A 22,953-nucleotide genomic window follows, 5' to 3' on the forward strand; every position below is an offset into this window, starting at 1 on the left:
ACGTCCCTAAGAACCTCTGTTCTTTCGAAACGGTATTTTCGTTTGAAGCGACCATAAATTCATGCCACTGAAATCCAAGCGCGCGCTCTACATGGAGCAGTACGAGGCGCGTTTCCATGCCCGTGGCTACCGAAAACCCGCAGTGCATGGCCCCCGTTCGAGCAGCGCCACCTACGAGCGCATACGTCCGCGACGAACCAAGTTTCGCCGCGCTCGCCCACCGCGTTGGGTCACCTCATGGAGGAAAGAAAAGGTTAGGAGAGGCCCTGACGTCACATTTGTGAAGCCGAGTCCCGCCATGACTTGAGCCCACGGAGCCCAGCACTCTATCCCATCATCCTTTGCTATCTCCGGTTTGATTTGACTAACATGGCGTCGCCCTGCCCTCCCGCTTCGAAGCGAAATCAGCTTCGTCGCTAATTCTTCGGTGCGATGTCATGTTCTAAGCTGTTGATTTCGCCTTCAATTTGCCCATTCTAACTCTCACCCAAAGTTTCAATCGAAAAACGGCCTTCGTTTTTGAGATAGAAGGACGATTTGTCAGCTCTTAAGCCTGGCAAAGTAGCGTTTGTCGTCGTCATAGCAACAGGCTCGCGGGATGGCGAACGCAGACGACGGGAGCATTGTTTGGGGTGGTACATCACTGCGGTCTTTGCGCGCTACGTCTCAGCAGCGATAAATTTCACTTCACTTCACAACTTAGAAACACACAGTGCGCAAAGAACGAACTGTGGCTCTCGCCAACGCCGAGCGAAGGGGATTTTCCCGGCAGGTCGCCGGCGGCGGCAGCGGCTCGCTCCGCCGATCTCGAAGCGACGTAAGCGCCGCTGCGGCCGGGGTATGAGTTAAAGCCGTTTCCGACGGCAGAGTTTTCAAACTGACCCAATCTAAAAACGTTTGTCGTAGCGACTGCGCTGGTTTGCAAGCGTAGCGAGGCAGCCACATACCAAGCGCCTTAAAAATTTGTACGTTCTATTTGCCCAAATTTGACCGCCGCAGTTGTAAACAAGTAAGCAACATTGTCCATGGGCTCAAGAAAAATGGCATCACTTCCTCCACACTTTTCACAATGCATTGGGATGCTAGGGGCCTCTCCTGAGTATTCTTTCCTCCATGGGTCACCTCTCCTTCCTACACCGTGGTTTTTTGCAGGACAAGCGCTCGCTTCTCCGCGCGCTTCCCACACCCCCGCACACGCGCGCTCCCGATCTCCCCCTGGCTGGCCGATTTGGCCGCGCCGGCCGATGCGCCGTCAGACCCGGATGGCCAGGCAGGCCGTCCGGCCGCTCGCGCCGACGGCTGATACGTCACTTCCGCCTGCCCGCAATGGCCGCGTTTTGCCCAGTTTCGATTTCAAAATCGTCGATTTTTGGTGGTCGCTTGCGGCGTAATTACGCACATTTTAGGCGTCATACTTCGTACATCGCGGTCTTTTTATTCATACTATGCAGGAACAGTGATTTCGCGCGGTCGAAATTTTGAGTGCAGTTGGCCTTTAATGCCAGAACTGCAAAAAACGTCTTTCATGGGTGGAATAACAGTGGTCATCATTTTGTCTCCATGGCCCTTTAAATACCAGGAAAATAATTCAAGTTTTGAGAAGTATCTTTCCCTTTAAGGCAAACATAGGCACATTTCTTTATTTTGCGTTTTAAACATTTGCACAAGTTCTGAAAAAAAGTACCACTAACTAGCTTCGTTTTGTAAATGTTTGCATTTACTAGAAGGTGTCAGCCACCTTTGTGATTTGTTGCACCGCACAAAAGCTGGTTGGGGATGACTCCATTTATGCTGCAGTTTTTAGGAGGAGGAAAATTTTCGGCAGATCCTTAATTTCAGCCTTTCACAAGCGCACAAAGACAGGAAAAAATGAGCAGCTGAAATTGGGATGCAGTTTGTGCCCTGTAGACAGTTTTTCTCCTGCAATGTATGCACTTTCCGAAATAACCGGCCACTTTCTGGTGAACATGTGTATAACTTGTTCTAGTGTGCATGCCTTTAAATATCACTCGTTGCCCGAGTAGGCTAACTCTTGTGCGATGCATAGCCTTATGTTGAGTTATTATTTCGTTTGTGTACTTGGCACTTTAGAGATTAGTAGTAAATTTCTGCTGCTACTGTGCCGTGTTTCTATGCAGGTTCACTTTAGCAGTGGAATGCCCTTTCGAGCAGAGGAATGGAGGCCCCTGAAGCGTGTTGCTGAGCCTCAGTTCTTCAAAAAAGGGCCGAGTGCCTTTGGACGGCAGCCAACCTGACACTGGAGTGTGATGACCCAGTCCTGCCATTGCTTCATCAAAACATCAGGCAACATAAGTGTGAAAGCAGTGACGTCTGTCAAAGTAAGTGTAAGCACTGAGCTGTAAGTGTAGCATTATCGGTGCTGTGGACCAAACGTACACTGTGTGTTTTAAGCAACTTAAAAATGACCCTATTTTGTTTTTGAGGGATGTTTGACCACTTCGTCATAGCAGATTCAATGGACAAGATGGCCTCAACCAACTATCGAAAAAAGCTTAGTTCTATTTGGCGTGCTTGTACACATAAAAAACACGAAAGAAATGAGCAAGCATTTTGTCTTTGTCGATGCCAACAAAGCCCTCTCCTAGTTCATAACCAAAACCATATTCATCAGATAACCACCACCTTTACAGATATGGGTCCAGCTTAAAAGGGGCCTGGTCTAAACAGGTCCAACCATTACACTATCCTCTCCCATAATCTTGTTTAAAACGACCCGTTCAAGAGTATTTTTCGACAAAGAAGCACGGGAAAGAACAGCTATGTCGTGACAACAGGATACAACTAGGGATGCATCAGGATTGTGACGTTGTGGATGTCGGAGGGTGCACGGTTGCGCTGAAGCTGCTCTCCCGCAGTGCCTCAAAATGAAAGGCAACAATAAAACAATGCCAGACAATGTAAAAAAATACTCCAAGACCAATGGCAAAAAGTTAAAGAACCAAAACCAAAAACCAAGCTCTTTGAGGAGACCCTGTGATGGAGAACCAACGACCAGAGTGAAACCCAGAACGTACTGTGGAGCGCCTTTGAGGGTTGGACCCAGACAGGCGAGCCCCTCAGCCATAAGAGGGAGCTTTTTGGTGAGTAACTCAGGATTGTGAACTCAAGCAAAGAAGACATGTTCTTTTTGACGTGTGCGAATAATAGTCTTCCATTATATTGTCCCTTACTCTCATGTCGACATCATGCTTTAGTTCACTTTTGAAATAGATAACACAAAGGTGGCGAAACCTAGAAGCAAAGACTAAAGTTGAGGTTTGTATGGGTCAAGAGTAGAGATAGAGGCAAAAGCGATAGGGAAACTCAAAATAAAGCGACACACTCAACAACGACAAAATGCCGCCGTCATCACTTCCCAACAGCAGCTTCTCCCCGCCGCAACCGATTCCCCCTTCCTGCTCCCCCGAGCAATTACCAGCCCTGTACATTCGTGCCTACTTAATGAGTCCCCGCACCGGACCCAGATGGGGCACGACACCACGAGACAGGCAGCCATGCCTTTGCATCTTTTGACGCAGGTTAGTTACCTCCGCTATTCAACTCAGTACCGAAGTGATGACCCTTCTTGTTGCGGTGTCATGCCCCTACAACGCGGACTGGCGCCGTGCTATTCGCGTCAGTACAGATGCCATTGCATTTGGCTTACTGTGTCACTTGTTGCTGATTCTGTTCGATGACATTGAGCTAAACCCCGGTCCTACCAAAGAAACTCTGTCTGCAATAAGTAAGCTTCAAGAATACCAAAATGCTATTTAAACTGAGCTAAAAGATGTGAAAACCACACACCAGAAGAAAAAATGCTCACAGATATCACTAACAGGCTTGCCGCACTGTAAATCATGCAACCGACAAATAATCCCAACAGAGTTGTGCACAAGGCAAATGCAATCAAACGTGAAATCGCAGTCCTTCAAGCGGCTAACACAGATACTAACAGCCGAATGCGCAGGAACAATCTTCTGATTCTGCGTATCTTCTGTTTAGGATTACATGTTCCAACAATCTGCCCATACACGACGTTAGTGAAATGGGTCTGAGATTCTCCAGGTGAAGTTTTTTTTCCAGGCTTCGGAATCATTACAATCTTTGCGTCTTTCCACAGTGTAGGTATCTTGCTACGTTCCCAATACCAGTTCAAGTACCGAGTCAGCGCTTCCATCGAGTCGTCGTCCAGCTACCGGAGAATCTTGTCACACCGTCGGGACCCGGAGCCGACTTTGTACGCAGCGCCTGAATGGCTCCGCGCACCTCGGTCAGAGTTATGGGCTCATCTAACTTGGGGTTCGAACGTCGCTCGTAATCCTTGAGTTACCCCCGGGGGTCGCTGCCCACATATCTGTTACGGAACTCTTTTACGAGCTCCTCGTCTGAGCCTTCGAATTTGTGAATGATTTTGCTTAGATTCTGCTTCTGAGTTGTTTTGCTCTTTTGGGGGTCTATCAAATACCTGAGTGTGTTCCAGGTCTTTGCTAGCCCCATTTGCCTGCCCATCTCGTCACATTTGTTGTGCCACGTCTGTTGTGCCAAGTGATTAGTATAGTCTTCAATTTCACTGTTGAGTCTGGCCAGCTGCCTGCGGAGGTTGCGATTGTATTTTTGCTTGGCCAGTCGTCTTTGCAGACCCTCTTTGGCTTCCCACATATGCAGGACACTGGCGTCGGTCTCCTCGAGTCCCACTTCCTCCGGGATTGTTTAGTCGACGCTTTTACATCAACGTGCAGCTGCGTGACCCACGCTTCCAAATTTGTTATGTCGCAGGTATTGGCGTTCTCTGCATCGCGAATTTCAAAGCCAAAGAGGTGACGAAGATACGCTTTGTGTTAATACCCTCCGAAATATCGTGGCAATGAGCACGCCCAGCTTGGAGCGAGCTGCCACGTACAGCTGGACCGAATCACTCACGATAGGGGACAAAACCTGCGGAGTGGTAGCATATGTTATGCGGCCGAAGGATTGCGCAAAGGGCGTCATCTACAACATTCTGGCCACAGAAAGCGAGGAGGACACCTCGAAAAGGCTAGCCAATCGCCCAAACCCGATGGTGCTCCAAGCGAGACGCCTGGGGAAACCGAATACGGCCATCATCGTATTCGAGGGGGACAAGTCCCCTACTTGTTTACTATCGAGGGGCGAAATACCGCTGTTACCTTCATAGAAAGAAAAACTAAGTGTGCGAGAGGTGCGGACGCCTCGGTCACAGATTCGACGTGTGCCCAGTAACGATGGGTACTGTGTCGGCAAAGAAAGTGTGCGACATGAGGTGCCAGGGAACGGCATGATCATCACTTGTGCAGGCCAAAGTGCACTTCTGCGTCAAAGGACACGAGACAGCGGACAAAAAGTGTCGTCAGCGGTACCAAGTTCCGCCATCCGAGAACATTTCGCTCCCGCTACTCGATACGCACGCTCCAAATAAGTACAGTTCATACGACCTCAATAGTGTGCCTTTAAACTCTCTGTTGACAAACTGCTAGTAGGAAGTGAATCCCATTTTGATGATGCGGCAACCGATGCCGTTTTGGAGTGCGACAACTTCCCTGCACTTGCGCCCACCCCGACGCCTCAGCTGCATTTCAGAGCCGAAGCATGTGCCAACTGACGCACAGCTAATAACCAAGGTCATTCAAACAACCGTCCATCCTCTTCTGTAGATATCAACATTGCTTTCACCAACACTAGAAGTGTAGTTCCAAAACGAGATCAGTTACACAGTTTTATCACAGACATTTACGCCAACGTAATTGTTCTCACCGAGACATGGCTGAATGACAACATTAAAGATTGTGAACTTTTGCCCTTCACCCTGAATTGCACACTATACCACCACAATACAAAAGACAAGAGAGGAGGTGGCGTTCTCGTAGGAGTTAAAAGTAGCCTATCCTACTCACTCGTCAGCCGCGATGACAACCTTGAGCTAATATGGGTGTGTGTGCATAATTCCTCGGTTAAATCAGTGTTTGGCATTTGTTATCGACCACCAGACAGTAATCCGCTTTTTTGCGACCACCTTGGCACTTGCCTCAAAATGTCAAAAATGAATTGGAACGCGCTCCCCGACAATATTGCTTATTGCAGCCGTTGCACACAATTTCGTGAGAAACTAACCTATATCAGCAACCAAAACGATGCCACCTAAACACCACACTTGTGTTCTTCGTCTCTTTTTAGTCTTATTTGTTTGTCTTGTTATTACACTGCTGTAAAATTTATTCTTAGTCTTGCTGTTGTCACTAGAGTGTTCATTCCTTGTTTTTATTTCCTTATTCCTGTTGTTTCTTGCTAAAATATGTGATCATTGTCACTTTTTTTAGTTGTAGCCTCGAGGTATGCCCTGTCACTCGAGTCTTAATTTCCTTCCTATTTCCTTTTTTGTTGTTCCTTATTAAAACTTGTGGTCATTGTTACGCTTTTATGAAGTTGCTGAAACCTTGATGCACGCCATCACTTGAGTGTTCATTACTGCTTTTTTATTTCTTTATTTTGTTGTTGTTCCTTGTTACCTTTTCGGAAGATGTTGCAACCTTGATGTATGCCCCCCATTATGTAATGCCTCCAGGCGCTTAAGGATGAATAAATGAAATGAAATCATCAACGAGGCGACATCTTTTCAAAATGGTGGTCTAGAACAGTTGAGTGGTGTTTTACAGCGAATGGAAGTCAACAACACCAACCTTTAAAAATTCAACGAAGGGATCCAATATGTCCAGCCAGAGGATGCCTTCGAGCAAGAGCACGACGAAGCCATCCAGTATGACGACAGGTCTAACCAAGCCGTCGGTCTTTTCAAGGAGAAGACGGTGGCAGTTCGGGTGAGTGGCAATACTTCAGTCAGGGTTAAGTCATCACATCCTCAGCTAACCGCCGAGCCTTGAAAACAGAGAGTGAAGCTACCAAGCTGCGCCTGCACTGCTGCAACGGTGAGCTTTAGGTATGGCAACCTTTCGGGAATGCTACCGAAAAGCAGTGCAAAGGCAACGAAGGGCTCTCCAAGGCAGAAAAGTTCCGTTACTTAACACCACTGCTTACGGGACCAGCTATGCTAGCAATAAAGGAGCTCTAGCGCAGACGATGAAGGAATGCCCCAAAGATGCTGTCGAAATGCCGCCGCAAAGATTTGGCGGTAAAGAAAGAATTCAACAAGAGCATATGGCCAAATTGAGAGCTGTTCCCAGCATATCTTCGTAAGAAGATGTATGTGGGAAATGCCACTTGTACTATCATGTGCAGACCTACATTGGTACACTTAAAGGACTCAGAATTAGCAAGTCATCATATCTGACAATGCTAAGCGACGTAATACTTTCGGGGCTGCCAAAAAAAATGGCCGTGGACTTCCACAAAGGACTAAGGCAGTTTTACAGATTATTAGAAGGAAATGCATTTGACGATTTGCTGAATGACTGATGAATTCAACGATTTACAAGCCATGCCTCTGAGTCCTTTAAGTATTACATCAAGGCCAGCTCGGGGTTTGTTTTTTCAGGTCGTGAGCAGGTATACCCCCCATGTTCGTGGGTGCTTTCGAGTGTCCAGGCAGCCAGACAGTATCTATGATAGTAGAACCTCAGCATTCGCTTGTGATTACGATACGAGTTGTTTCTCCAAACTAGTTATGAGTGGTTCACCATTCTTCGGGGCGGTATGTATCTCACAACTGTACACACCTTCCTAAACATTTTGAAAAAATTACTTTAACAGCCTTTGCAGCTGAACAGAGCCAATGATCAACTGGTGAAGACTTCAACAAACAATCCCAGGAATAAATAGTTTTGCACATTAGTTCCTGAAGACCGTTCACTCCCACTCCCACAGACCCCAAAGCAGAAACCACGAGAAAAAGAAAGTGCACTGACCTTACATGTGGCATCAACAGAATCACGTCACAGGCTGTCGCCATCTGCTACAGCCCCGATCACGTCACACTGTCACACTTCCTGCTGACACCACGTCAACAGCTTGCTTGGGTTCTGCAATGCGGCTACACTGACGCTGACTTGTGTGACGTGGCTGTGTCCTTCCCAGAAGGTGGAACTTCTGCAGATGAAATGCTGACTGAAGCACAGGCAGACGTAGCAGGCTGCTCTTGAAGAGGACCTTGTGCAGATGAATCAAACGTCCACAATGCAGGACACGACACATCTTCTGATTTGGAACACAGAAGTTCAAGAGGATTGGAATGCTGACCCAGCAAGAATGCTCGCTTCAGTGTGCTTGAGCATTGCACGAGCTCAGCAGGTGTCTTATAAATCTAAGTGCTCGGCTGACTGCTGTTTGCACAGATATGGTGCCAAACATACTTTAGCGTCTTCCTCACCCCTACAATATGAAACCCACCCTCTGTCCTACGTAACCATTACTAGCAGGACGGTACAGTGCACTAAAAACAGCACAAATGCCACTACACTGATGGAAGTCGGAGTTTTTAGGGCACAAAGACATTTCTGTTGTCACACACAACATGTTCATCAAACTCCCAAAGAAAAATTGGAGCTCCTTCGTAACTAATCCTGATGTCACTGTCACCATGATGTGCACATCCAGCCAACTGGAAATGCAGTACTGGTTATCAAGAACGTGTCCTTCAAGTGTCCAGGCACATTCACGACGCAGTGTTTCCACGGGCACAACGGGGTATTCCAACTCCATGTCTAGAGCTCGGCCTTCCCTTACAAGGTTCTCGATGAAATCGACGCCTTTTGGCTCGGCTATCGCTGAGACACAGTTCAACGCCTTGGCCAGCATGACGGAAGCCTGCCAGATCTGGCCCAGAGCTTCACCATGTGCTCACAAATCCCAGCCGGCGTTCGTGTCGTAGGGCTGGGTGTGGGGTAGAATTGCGGGGCACTGCTCTTGACGATAATGCGGCAACACAGGCACCACGAGCGCATAGTGCGACCCCAAGACCCGCACTACGGTGGAAAACACCTGCCCCCATAAACGCTGCCGTCTGCGGTATTCACTGAAGGCCAAGAGGCTCCAGGTCACCCATGTCCGTAGCGTAGAGCCTGCTGGGACGACCCTGGCATGACCAAGGCAGGTGCAGCAGTTTGTGGTCCACGTACGATCTGTGACAGCATTTGAGTGAGCTGTGAGATTGTTCCGACCACGTCCTTGGGTGCAACTGCTGATGCTTCTTGGTGTTTGTGCTCCGAACGAAGCTCAACGCACAACAGTTTTTTAATAGTTCTTTCACAAGCACAGCGTTGCTGGAGGTTCGCGTCGTGGAGTGTATGGGCGAAACGGTCGCAGAGCATAACGGCGAGCGAAGGAGCTGCTTTGGCAAGGCCGTCAGCCCTTCTTGCAGCACAGGAGCTAGCGTAATGAAGCTTCATTCACTCACCAGCATCATCAAAGCTCTTACAAAAGCGGCGACGGACTCGCCTGGGAGTTGAAAACGACTGGGCTGTGAGCGATATGTTCGCGGAGCAGGGAGATGCAGTCTCTCTAAAAAGCATCGCTGGTAGTTGTCGGTGCGGCAGGGGCATTTGCGGTCTCGTATGCACACGTGGGTGTCAGTCTCCCTGTCGTTGTTCGCTTCCAAGTAGAGTGCTGCCGTTTTGATGCGGAATGCCCAGCCGGTGATAGAAATCTAGAAATATCTTCAAGCGCGCCGTGATCGAGACGGCATGGCGCTTGCAGTCGAGGGCGGTTACACAACGTGGAAAACTCGCTGTCAGCGTGGAAACGCGTAGAGAAACGAGGCAACTTTAACTGCAATGCACGAGTTCCCATCACCGCTTTGTTTTGAGCACCGCATGTGCACCACAAAACCACGAGGATAACGAAAACGAAGCCAACAAGTGAGTCACATAACTAGCCCCATCTGTAGCCGTAGCCATTACCACACTGGCGGTAAAGTCAAATTGCACTTTCACGTAGCCTGCGTGGGATGCTAGGCGCAGGCCCCCTTGTTTTACATCATAATCACTGTGCACATAATCGAAATGGCACAAATTTTGCAGCGAAGTTGCTGGAATATTTCGTGTACGCGCAGTCGGCCATGCGAGCGAAGAAACATTGCGCGTCGGTCACGCTACGCGGGCCGAAATACGGCCGCTTGCTGAGGAGTATTCCTCGGCAAACTCTTTCCACTGCTACGCCCCGCGCCTTCGCAAACCGCTTGGTGAGGGCATCGTGAGGGCTAAGGCGAGCTTTGCGCCGCCTGGGATGTGAAGTCCGTCGGTAACACGTGAAGCGCGCTCATCTCACTGGCAACACAGGGCGCCGCCCCGAATTTTCTCGCTCCCTCCCTCTCCCCTCGCTATTTACACAGACATGTGCAGCCCCACCATATTCAAGGTAACCACGGAAAGCGGCCTAGTGCGAGCCGTGGTTACGTCACAAGCTGCGTCCTTTTTTGACCTTTCTGCGAAGGACTTGGCGAGTGTTCGCACATTCAAGACGAACTGCACTTTCCTTCCCTACCCCCGCTGGCCACCGACATCAAAGCTTCGCACCACCACCACCACCACCCTTTCTAAAGGTGCTGTAATCCAGATGAGCAAATTTAAGTGGGGAGGAGACAACCGCTTTCTAATCATCTGCACCGATGCGGACACTGCTGGCTTTTCCTTTGCGAGGTGACATTTTTGCCACTGACGACCTCATAACGTGGCAGCTGCGATGTAAAAATTGAAGTGTGCACCACCTAATGCAATACGCAACAGATTAGTGAAACAGCCCTGCCAATGCATCCACGAGTTGGGACTGTGACCGCTCGCTCAAAGAGGACAGAAGTGCCGTTTGAGAGATGACCAACCACTGCCTTCTATTATTTGCAAGCAAGGAGCAGGTTACACGGAAATGTCCCCCGAGGGGTTGCGATCCTCTCCTGAAGAGTAAAGACAGAACCGCACTCACAAGATGACCCCTTGCTGGCTCTTATTTGCAAGTGCACTTGCCTATTGCATGAATACCTGTGATCCTGCCATCAAATGATCGCAAACTTCACAGGGCCACATTGTGATCAGCAATCAATCAGCAATATTATTTGTCATGGGTTTGGCAACAGATCGCTGTGCATTTTGGATCAAGAGAGGTCGAGCAGGTGCCGATGTTACTGCCGGTGTAGATGACGTGGCAATTGTACTTCAATACAGATGCAGTGAGTCTACTCTACCATCGTACTCCACCCCAGTTCAACTCGATTTCCATTTCTGCATGTGACAGCTTCACCTCAGGTCTACATACATTACAAGGAGCTCGATGAGAACCACTCGTGAGAACATGAATTTCAGCCTGCCAAAACCACGCTGTCCTTGTCTGGCAGAACCTGGCCGATAACAGGAAGTGACCATGAAGAAAGAAAGAAAGAGACAAAAAGGCCTGCAACACAGCTCTGATGTCCCTGATAAGCTCAGTTTCAAGCATTCAGCATTTCTTTCGTACGTTGCAGAGACCTTGATAATGTAGCCCGTAGGTGAAACGAGCGGCTCATGTGATGGTTTACTGGACAATGCCTGGACATGCCCTTTGAAGCAGCTGGTGTTATCAGCACATCCTCTGGGGGCAGTGTTGTTGATAGGGTAGGAGCGCTCCATTTCGATTGGTCCACCACAAGAACTGCTCGAGTTGCTACCACCTCTCCTTAACATTCTCTTTCCCCACTCTTGCACCGCTTCAAGGGAAAGTTCCGACTGCCGATTCAAATCATTAGTAGTTCTGGCATTCTTCGAAGCACAAGCATAACCACTGAAATAAAATTATGCTTTATACTGTAAAGGTGAGAAAAGCATTAGTCGTTGTAATACAGTCCAGCCCGCTTATTACAAACACATCGGCATCAGGAAACAGAAATGAGTTTCTTGATTACAGAACAGGTTTCTTGATTATAGCCGGGATTTCACTAAAACCGGGTTTGCTATAAGTGGGTTATACTGTATATCAAAAATGTTTTGGTAGCGCTCATGACTTAATATTCTATCTTAATAATATATGGCCTGCAAGCTTTCAACCACAACTGTACACACTGAAATAACAGTGGAGCCCGTCACATACATAGCTGTGTTGCTCCCCAGTAGTGGCCTTCGAGCCTTTTCATTGCACCAGCAATTCTCGCGAAAATAAAAAAAAGAGAGAATGAAAAGACAGAAAGAGGGTGAAGACAGCGAGTGAATTTATTGTACATCTCCAGAAATTGCAGAACAGCACAACAATTGAGCCAACTCTACAGTCCACAGAGCAGGTGCCGTCTAGTGCCCAAACAGCAGCCGGAGTTCGCAGTGCCGAGTCCATGGGAACATGTCCACCGGACAGGCCAGAAGGAGGCGGAATGGCGCTCCCACTTTCCCTGCCTGGGGAACATTGCTGCACAGCCTGCACACAACACACACGAATGCATTGTATAACAAGCTGTCGAAAAATTCCTGGGGCACTGAAGACTGCTTATGCACTTTGAACGTGAAAGCCTGGCAATACTTATAAACAAGTTCTTTACTGCTAGTACATCGTATTTGAGTCTCTTCGTTTGGCGAAAATTACAAAGTCGACCAGGCTCTTTTCTGCTACTCACAAAACTTCACACTCAGGTATCATGCGGCAAAACTACTGTATATTCAGGCGTATAACGCTCCCCTGCATATAATACCCACCCCAACTTTCAGCCCGCCAGAAAAAAAAAAATCTTCGCGTATTGCCAGCACGTTTGATACAGGAGAGGCCGCACCAAAGCTACTGCTCAAGCAACACATCACCTACTATGTAGACAGAAAAAGCGTATATTTAGCAAGTACAATACACCGACTGCAAGGCAACAGTCACAATTCACTCAGTGCCACTGCACTCGCTAGACCTATCATTTGAGCCGCAGTCCTCACTGTTGCACACAAGGGTCGCCTTCAGCTCCATCCATGTTATTTGTGAGGCAGCATTTCTTGAAGCTGAGGAGGAGCTTCACGGCACAATGCGCATTGTTGTGAAGCCGCACTAAAGGAAAAACTCTGCGTATTACCCGCACCCATACTCTGCCACAGAAATTTTCGCATTTTTGGTGCAGGTTATACTCGCGAAAATATGATACTCTACAACACTGCATTTTTGACTCAAGAGTTTTGTGAAACAGGCACGTTACCTCCCCAAAGCTCTCGATTACTGGCCAGTACCCCAAGTGGGATGAAGAAAGCAATAGGAGCAACGAGTTTTGTTCCACCCTTGGCAATATCGGTGACAACATCGTGGTAGCACATTGGGCAGCTACTGCAGGGACCAGTGTTTAACTCCCAACAGACCACACGTTTCTTGTTTATATATTTTTTACAGCAGCGGCCATTTTATAGACCGGATGACGACCACAGAACGGGAAATTAAGGCCTGAATAACTCATTGCGCAGGTTTAGTTGCCACTACTACCTCAATATTGAACACGAATGATTTACACTTCGGCCGCGACCCTTGAGAAACCTGTCATCCTTTTTCTCATTTTTGCATGTGGACTATACAACTAGTCTTCGACACACAGACCACGGAAAGGGCTGAACACCGGATGTCATAGCTTTGCCACCATTCTGGTTCATTATGACGAAACGGAAAAGAAAGAAAGGCCTTTGTAACTAAAAAATAAAAATGGAGTTGGCTCGAGTTTGCCTATACTATACATGCCTGTACTATACACAAGAGTTTGCCTATACTATACATACGTAGACTTGGAGGACAGTGATGCCCTGGGGAAACCAAGAGATTAGAAAGAGAAGAAAAAGAACGAAACACTTGGCAAGTTGGTGAAACGGCATAGCTCATTTAGTGATTGCAGGGTTTAACGTGCCGACGCAACGCAGGCGATGAGGCGCGCCGTAGTGGTGGGCTCCGGATTAATTTCGACCGCCTGGGAACCTTTAACGTGTGCTGAAATCTCGTACACACGGGCGTTTTTGCTTTTCGCCTACGGCATAGCTCATAATTACAGATGAAAACGAAAGTGACGCAAATTTTACCTGTCGTCCGTCCAGTCCATCTGGTGCCACGGCCACGGTTGTGAGCTATACAGTTTCGGTGGGACAGGACTGGGTGAACACTTCAATGCCAGCAACATCACTGCCCTTTAGGTAAAGGACCAAGGGAACCCGGTACTTTGCAACGATCTGATGGAGAGGACCACTACACATGCATTGCAACATGTTAGCACCAGTGCAGGGCTGAGGTAGCACTGGAAAGGACGAATTACAGGGTAGGCCGCAAGTGCAGGTAAGCCTCAGAGTGCTCCCATAAAGTCTATTATTCCAATCTGATTCCTCACCCTATTTATAGCTGGTGGCTTCTGCTGACTAACTGCCCAAAATTAGTGCCCTTTTTCGCTCTTCTCTAGAACTCCATCACCAACACTGAACAACGGTTTCCGAGTTCCTGGTTTAAAAACCACTTTGGATTTCACCACGTTTCCACTACTAAGCTTCCCCTGATGCTTAATGAAAAAACATTGCTCGGGTATTCGCAGGAAATTTTAAATGTGTACACGAGTTCCTGCATGCCCACAACTCCATCCTGAGAGGAGGGGGATGAAACAGCACAGTCCATAAAGATAAGTGAAATGATGATCTGGTGTCCCATTTTGCTATTCATGCTAGTCAGGTGCCGGAACATGATTCTGCTGCACAAGTGGGATGAACTATAGCAAGGTGCATTGCAAGGAGCTCCCTGTTTCATTGTCACGTGCATTGGCCTTGCCTCTGCTCCCTCTCTTCCCGTCAAGAAGCAGCGAGATGAACCGCTCTCCTTCCTTTTTTTTTTTCTTTTGCACGCTGTCTGCATATTCACTCGACAAGAGACTGTCCGCAGCTGGCCTATATTTGCTCTTTCTTGGAATGATGCAAAAAAAGGTGCGGACGAGACTTAAGTGAGAGACAGTGCAGTGGCGTGTTTGCGTTTCATCCATGTATTTTTTTTTGTGCTGTCCCAAGAATGATTTACTGACACACCCGAGCTTACAACTTGCTACTTAATACTCCCACACTCGCCCCTTCTCTTTTTCCGCACCATTTGGAGATTCAATTATGTCGCCAGTGAACCTCCAGTAGCTCATATGTCCGTCCCAGCGACTCGCATCCCGAGCGTCCCCAGCTGTACAGATCTCAGCAGCCTCTGCATCCCTGCGAAGCCCTTGCCCCCAACTGTGCGACTCACTCAGGCTGGCAGGGCACACAGACGAGGCGCTTCATGCGGCCGTACTCGCACAGCACTCGAATGGCCCTTGCACCTGCAAGGCACGGGAGAGAGAGGACGTCAGCTTGCACAACAACAAAGGTGTGAGCAGAGTTCTATAGAGCTCATTCCCATTTCTGTCAAGGGAACAGGGAAACTGGGATGGAAGCGAAAGAGGAAGAGGGCATCACACTCGGGGGAGAGAAGAGCAAACCCAGGCAGCCAAGTTTTGCCACGAGACAGCAAGCAGCAGCACAGAAGTGCCTCAGCTCTACTCTATTGGGGTGCGTGAACCCAGATGAATGTAGCAGGCAACATTCATTGCGAACCGCAAAAGAGCGAGGCTCGAAGGAGGGCGAATAAAAGTTTTCCCTCTCTCTCTCGCTCTCCAAGTAAGGTGTCCATTCCTATGAGACGCGATTGACAAGGCAAGTGTGGCTGCCACAGTGAGGGTCTTTCGTGCAGGAGGAAGAGGTCAACCGTTTGCATGGGAGACCTTACTGAGCTGACCTCGCCCAAAGAGAGAAGAATTTCTACAATAAAGGCACCTGCACGCTGGCTGGCACCACAGCGGTTTAGAGCCGGGTTGCCATTCCACATGACAAAATGCATTGGACCATAAAGCTAAGGAAGCTCTCATGCAGGCAGCAGAAGCTATTGTGCAGGGCTAAGTCGTCCTGTATGAGACCAATTTGAAGCACTTAACTGCTAGCCGTGATCTCAACAGTGTTTGCACGTCAGGATGGGTCTGCTTCTCATGGCAGCAGTGCAATAACTGAACAAGGCCACAAGTGCAGTCAATCGTCCTCACACCTGCCTTCCTTGTTAAAACCACTCTCCTGGGCCCATTAAAAAAAAAAAAAAGAGGTCAAGGGCCGAGGACCCCAGCATTGCTTGCAATTGTGGCACTGAGAAGCTTTCGTGGTGGAGAGTGCCTGAACGTGGAAATGAAAGGTACTGTTTCACAGCTAGAGCCACTAAACAGGGTTCATTTCGTCGCTACAGGCACAGCTCTTTGCCAGCTGAGAAGCTGCACACCATGCAGTGCGAGCTGGAGGCAGACATCTACAGTGGATGTTTAATCAACCGACACCGCTGAATTACACCTGCCTGCAAAGGCTCGCACATCTAGCCAGGGTTCGTACAGGATTCAGGGACAAGAATGTAAGCATATTCCAGGACTTTCAAGGCCCTGCTAAGGCATTTTCAAAGGTGCAGCGAAGCACGTGTACTAGCACTTCACCACTGTTTTCACACGCTAAACGTTTGCTTCTTCACATCTCAAAAAATTCCCCCGCATTTCCCCGAGGGGGAGAATGTGAAAGTGCGAATGCACGGTTGTCGGCCCGCTTGCGGCGCTTGCGCTCTGCCCCCGCAGCCCACCGCCTCGCCGCCTTCTCTTCCATCTCTTCCATCGGGTTTGTAGTATCACGTGTACACCACGCAGTTATCAAGCCGCTATAACGCCGCTGAGTCGCCAACGCACGCCGCTGACGACGTAGTTTGAATGCGTTAAAGATATAAGGCGCGTCACTAACACTGATATCACCATCGCGTCCGTGGCTTGGTCGGTAGAGCGTCGCGCTGCGGCCGCAAAGTCCTCGGATCGAAACTGCGCCGGATGCTGTTTTTTTTTTATATAGAGAGGAGGACTGCGAACGCCGCCGACGCCGCCGCCGCCGCCGCCGGCGGTAGAAGGTTTGGGGTCGCTTATAAAGTGCATTCGCACTTAAAAAATGGCCCCAAGAAAAGTCTCTTTAGAACAGCTCCACCTCTTGGAAGTGGACAAGTTCACAATTTCCACCCCCCTCCTCCTCCCCTCCCCACAGTAATACTGAGGGAGCCTTACAAAAGCCACGCCATCTTGAAATTTTTTGAGCTCTGCAAACGCTCTCAATACACAGTCTCGGAAAGCGAGGAACATAACTTAAGACCCCTGCCATTCTCATTCCCCAAATTTCTGTGTTCATTTTAAGGGGGGAGATTGACGACTCTACCGGCTCTGACCACCATCACACCTGTCAAAATAAAATACTTCACTAAAGCCTACGACCCAGACGCACAGTGTTTGTTTATCTGTGCTCATTTTTATATCACCCTGGAGTGCCAGCACCATTCGTTTTCGTAAAATGAATAACATGTAAAATGAATACCAGGATAACGCAGTGCAGAAAGCAGAATAAAAAATTGGAAGGGGACCTAAGCTAACTTCCCACTCGGCCAATGCAGGGATTTCGTCCTGCACGAACCAATGTGCAAAGCAGCACGCCTGTGCTCCCAAGCTCACTTTAAGTTGCAAAAGCTGTACAAAGCAGCACTAGTGCACCTCCCAGCTGGCTTTAAATTGTAAAAAGCATGTTTTTTTTTTTGAAGGGGGGGGGGGTTAAGCCATGAAAACCGGGTCACGTAATCAGGTCCCCTTTTTGTTGGCTGAAGAAATGAAGGGTTTTCAAGGAGAAGGAAAAAATTCCAGGCTTTCAAGGCCCTTCAAAACTCAATTTTCAATCTCAAGGGTTCTCAAGGTTTTCAAGGACCTGTAAAAACCCTGGTCTAGCTCAACAAGTCAGGGATGCCTGCTCATAGACTTCACAAGGTTGGTGGAGCCACCCCAAGGAGCTATAAAACACGCAGCAATAAAGTGATGGCTGTGCAGAAAACGTTCGACATTCCCGGACTCTGCTCCACCAAGAATGCTCGTGTCCCCCCACTGTCAGCAAGTCAGGGACATGGTTCTTGTTCACAGTGAAAACTCAGCACCACAACTCAAAGCTTGGGGCCATCAAAGTCTCCTCGGTCCTTTCTTCATTTCAGCCACAATGACCCCCATCCCTGTCCACTCTCTCATCCACGATCACGAAGCAACAACATTTCAGGAGAAGCAGCTGAGCATTTTCAAGCAACTCGGAAACGTCAGAGGTGTTTGAAGTGTGGGACAGTTGCAAGTTCAGCCAGTTGGTAGGTGTTCACACTTCATCACAGCACGCAAGACGGGACCGAAAGAAGAATAACCACAGGACAGGCGCCGTCCAGTGGTTATTCTTCTGTCTGTCCCGTCTCTCGCGCTGTGATTAGGTATGTTTGAAGCGGTAACATGCTGGTACACCCTCGTGGCTGTGCAGCCACAGCAGACTACATCGAACCTGTTTACATCAAATTACACTTTATATCGAACTATTTCTGCACACAACACATTTACAGTGAGAATACATAGCAGAAACCACGCTTATATCAAACAAAAATACCAGCAACAGCCGATATATCGAACAAGAAATGCCACAGAATTGCCCCCGCAAGTGGCTTTCCCTTGGGGCGGGTAAGTACCACCAGCACACCCCTCAAAGTGGTCTAGCCCGACTGGTCACGGGCAGCGGGCAGCTCCTTCCCCTCACTCAGCTCGCTCTCCCTGTCGTGACTGTGCCATCGCGCTGTGTAGGTCTAGCCATCGACACCCCCCCCCTTGCAAAAAGTGAGCCCGGTCTGCCCGCCATGCTTTTTTTTGTTCGTTGTTTGTGCTTTGTGGGCTTTTTCAGGAGTGTAGTTGTGGTGACTAGCAGTACTGCCACTAAAGATAACCAACCGTATTTAGTGGCTCTAGCTAGCGTGAAGCTGCAACGTTTCCCTTTCGCCGTGGAGCTGGCAATCGTAAATCAGAGATGAACTTGATGAGAAGTCGGACGTCCCCGTCAGGCACAAGACTCCCGAGGGCACTTTGTCGAAGTAGGTTGTGGGCAGGTGCTACTAAAGAAACTGCCCGAAATTTCTTCAAATGTGCTGGCTTGTGTGTGCCAGTGATGACTGAAAATCACGAGTGCAATGAAGCCACTTCCGCTGTTGCCGAAGTGTGGAGCGGGCTGACAGAATTTCCGGAAGCCATTGTCGGATCAATGGTTGGCGAGTTTGCGAGTGGGGATGATGGTGTCGTGACCACGGGAAAGTTTGGAAGACCACATTGCCGAGCGCAAGTGAAAGTGGGCGCAACGAGGAAAGCAGCGACGATCCTTTGCTTACAACCTCCGAAGTCATGGGTGCACTTGCACTAGTCTGATGCTTCTTTGCAAATGTGAAAGTCTGCGGCCTCAGCTGCTCCGACCGATTAGACAGAGGGGAGGAGTGCGTACTGTCTCGGGCAATGAGGTCGTTCAAGCAGAAGAAAACACACAACTATTTCGTGCGAAAGTACGGCAGTTTCATCAATACAGTCTTTTATAAATGCTATGTGCTTTCATGACATCAAATTCGTTACCTTGCTTACATTGAATGCTCCCCTTTATCGAACTGATATGTGTTTTCTTCCGAGTTCGATATAACCGGGTTTGACTATATTGTGATGGAGCTGAATAATCTGCATCACACACACCACTTTGGCAGCCTTCGTAGGGGCACAGGAGTACACGGTTTATTTTTGTAATGCTTTCTGATCACCCGCACGTCCCCACACCAATGGCACCTCCCCCTCCCAAGTGTGTTCTTGCTCAGTGACCAAGACAGGTGCCTTCTTTCCGTCAGTGTAGCACTAAACATCTCTCATTCCGTAGCTTTCTGAACTGATTCAAGTTTGCTTCGTCAGTGCTTTCTAAGGCACCTAGACTTTTTTTCCTCCATCGGCACACATTGGCAGCACGCATTCATTGTAGGCCTTGCTTGTCAGAGACAAGGATAGGCATCCTCCCCACTCAGCATCCCCAGCACAAAACAAAGAAAGGAAAGCACCATCAGCAGTCCTTGCCCAGCACTAAACACAAATGTCCTGCAGTCTTCACCTCTCATCCACAGGGTAAGCCAGCAGAGCATATCACTCGCTAATCAATGCTGTAGCGACAAACTTTTCGATAGCATCCAACTCTGACGAATGGCGCGCATGGGAACGGCAGAGCTTGTGGATTCCCGTCAAGCACATGCAAGAAAAGAACGGCATGCACCTGTGTACGACTGCACTGCACACCTACGCTCGCAAGCAGCAATGATGTAACGCTGTTGCCGCTAACACTCGCAAGACAAGCCACGAAACAGCTGACGTCGAGTTGCAAGGAAACTGTTGCGCCCGCTTATAATGAACTATCTAATGATCTAACAGCTGTTTGCGAAAGGCTTTGTGCAAGGCCTCGTAGAAGGCTGTGTCGGATACTGAAATTCGAGCCATGCGAGGGAGGAGACACTCACTCAGACCAGCCTGACCCACGTTCACGATGGCACAGAGGTCGTCGGCACAGAACTGGCCGCGCAGCTCGAGAAGCAGCATCTCTGTCCGGCCAACCTGGTAGTGTGCAATGCTGATGCCTGTGCAATGATGACGATGATGACACACATCAGCACACAACTCCAGGGACCACTGTTCTCCTTCAAGCGCAGACACACAAAAAACACAAGTGTGTCTGCGATGGTCTTGACTGGCAGCATTTCTAACCTCCCTCCCAGCAATGTCCACTCAACAAGGGCACAAACTGCTATCAAGGTGGCGAGGTGTGCAGGTTTGTTGGTACTTGGTTTCCCCTAGGCGTGACGTGCACACCAGGCCAAACACGTCGTCCTTCTACGCACCAACAGCACTGAGTGGTGCATTACGCACTTGGCTGCACGCTGGGCGGATTTGCGTAGATCAGCAGTGTGCAAACACAACAGTGGCCCACAGCAAAACAAATCACTTGGATATAACAGGAAAAGATGCAATCCTCCAAGCACTGCCCACCTCCTCCTCTAGGCTCCCAAAATAGCCTGCCTTTCCTTTTCCCTAGAGACACTACGCTTTTCAGAAATCTTGGTAGCCTCCCTCAATCATGCCGCTGATGTCATGCACGTTAACATGATACCTGACAAGATGTGGACATGATGTTCAGAAAGTTTTGGACACAAATTTCAGATGTGGGAGCTTTGAAAATTTTGTTTGCCAGTCCAGCAAATGACAACGCAAGTAAGGATAAGACTGGATTGGCCTGCGATTCCTTTTACACCTCGAGCATCAATCCCCGTCAGAGAGTGGGGGAACTGGTTCCTGTGAACACAATTCCAGAGGGCAAACATTTCTGACTTGGCTGTGGATATGGCATTCTGTTGCGCACAAAGTAGGGCCACACTGATGCACCACGGTTCAATCCTCACTGCCACGTGTCAGAATCATAATAATGGCCCCATAAACTGCGATAAGGACATCGCTGTGGGTGCGACTGGGCCCTTGGGCTTTTGTGCGCTTAATTAACGACAAAGTTAACCCTAACGGAACAGACAACGACCCTTTGAGGGTTGGTCTGCTCGTGTGCTGGTAGTACGTGCTGACCAACCTTCTGCCTACCCAAGAAGGAACACAACACACACACACACACACACACAGGCCTCGTGCACCTCAGTACACCCCATAGAGCAAAAGGCAGTCGCTTATGGGCCCAATAACCAAAAAAAGGTGCTGTACCACTCTGACGTACTTTCAACTGAGGCCTGGCACCAACATGTGGAGTGAAAGCCCATGCGCACGCTTGAAGGCACAGATTATGACAATTAAAACAAACTCCAAGTGTGACCCTCAAAAAAGTTAGGGCAATTTTACCATTCACAACATAAATGCAGCGCAAATATAACAACAGTGCAGAAAATCGTTTTCTTAAACTTTGGTCTCACCCATCTTGGGACGCACGTTTCAGGGCGTGAATGACCAACATTACCTGCATTGTTTATTTCGCTGAAATCCTAAATGCTACGGTTTTGAGTTCTTAGGTGAGTGAGTTTAGTGTAGCTAGAGTTGCCACCTTTCCCCGAAGAAAAAAAACCGGCCCTTCGAAGGAGGGGGGGGGGGGGGTGGCGTGTTTAATTTGTGTTGAAAAAGACGCCACGTTTTTCACATGCAGTGTCATTTATTGTAGCGTTTCCTTAGAGATAAATCAACATAACGTTTGTACTGAAAGTGATTGAGAGCTAGGTTATTGCTCTGTATGTGCAAAGTAGGTCCCCCTCCCTTCAGACAGCGCACTCGCCCGCGTATTTTCTCTGCTAGCGTGTCTTTGCCCAGCTTGTCGACACATATTTGTCGTCTCAGCTGTTGAATTGACGCTTATAAAACGCCAAAACGGACATAATCATGGCACAAAGGCCAAAAAACCGGCCAATGACGGGCGGTTTCAAGTATGGACCGGCAACCGGCCCGCTGTTTGAAAAACCGGTCGGGCCGGTCTAAAACCGGGCAGGTGGCAACCCTAAGTGTAGCTACTGTTTGAAAAGGTTATTGGCTTTATCCATCCCTTGTGCAGAACAAAACACATCTCTGTAGGATGCCATCTACGTGCAACTGGCCTTAGATGTAACCGCAGAACTGTGGCACGTGTACACCAGCACTTGAGAAAATATTTTCTGGGACTGAAGAGACCTACCACCTCGGACCGGCAAGGACCAAGTCCTAGCTGGTCTTTTCAGCCAATAAACGTGTATTTCTCTCTCTCTCTCTTTCTCAGACACCACATACCCCTCCATTTTCAGGGCTTCACAACAGCATGGTCCCCCTTCATGCACAAGCAACTCCACTAACGACTTTAGAGATTGTGATTACCTTATTTATTCTATTACAGGGAATGGGGGCTGTCCAAAGAATAGAACAAGACGAGAGCAATCATGCTGAACGTTCACTTCATACCCGACCTTTCAAGACAGCTATCCATAGCCAGACAAAATTCATGCAGAGGAGCATTTGCACAAGAACCGCCTTTGCTACACTTCCAAAGGTCGTAGCGCCATTTTGAGAGCGCGGCCTTCCTTGAATGGCTGTCAGTTTGAAGGCAGTTCCCAGGCCAGCCAGTGAGCCAAGCAGCGATGCCG

At 48.7% G+C, this 22,953-nt stretch overlaps 1 protein-coding gene across 6 annotated transcripts in view; it reads right to left on the bottom strand.

The window, feature by feature from the left end:
• Positions 1 to 12,117: 12,117 nt before the first annotated feature.
• LOC144168841 (tRNA (uracil-5-)-methyltransferase homolog B-like) overlaps positions 12,118 to 22,953 on the bottom strand; it is a 39,072-nt gene continuing 28,236 nt past the window's right edge. For all 6 annotated transcript variants that reach the window (XM_077697827.1, XM_077697826.1, XM_077697825.1 and 3 more), the window contains 3 exons: positions 20,317 to 20,433; positions 15,139 to 15,211; positions 12,118 to 12,339 (listed from right to left, as the gene is read on the bottom strand). In XM_077697827.1, the coding sequence (XP_077553953.1) occupies positions 12,216 to 12,339; positions 15,139 to 15,211; positions 20,317 to 20,433 (314 nt within the window). In that variant the 3' untranslated portion in view covers positions 12,118 to 12,215. The remainder of the gene's footprint in view (positions 12,340 to 15,138; positions 15,212 to 20,316; positions 20,434 to 22,953) is intronic.

This window comes from Haemaphysalis longicornis, unplaced genomic scaffold, assembly GCF_048455015.1.
Source record: "Haemaphysalis longicornis isolate Haplotype H1 unplaced genomic scaffold, Haemaphysalis longicornis Haplotype H1 scaffold_2, whole genome shotgun sequence".
Lineage (NCBI taxonomy): Eukaryota > Metazoa > Arthropoda > Arachnida > Ixodida > Ixodidae > Haemaphysalis > Haemaphysalis longicornis.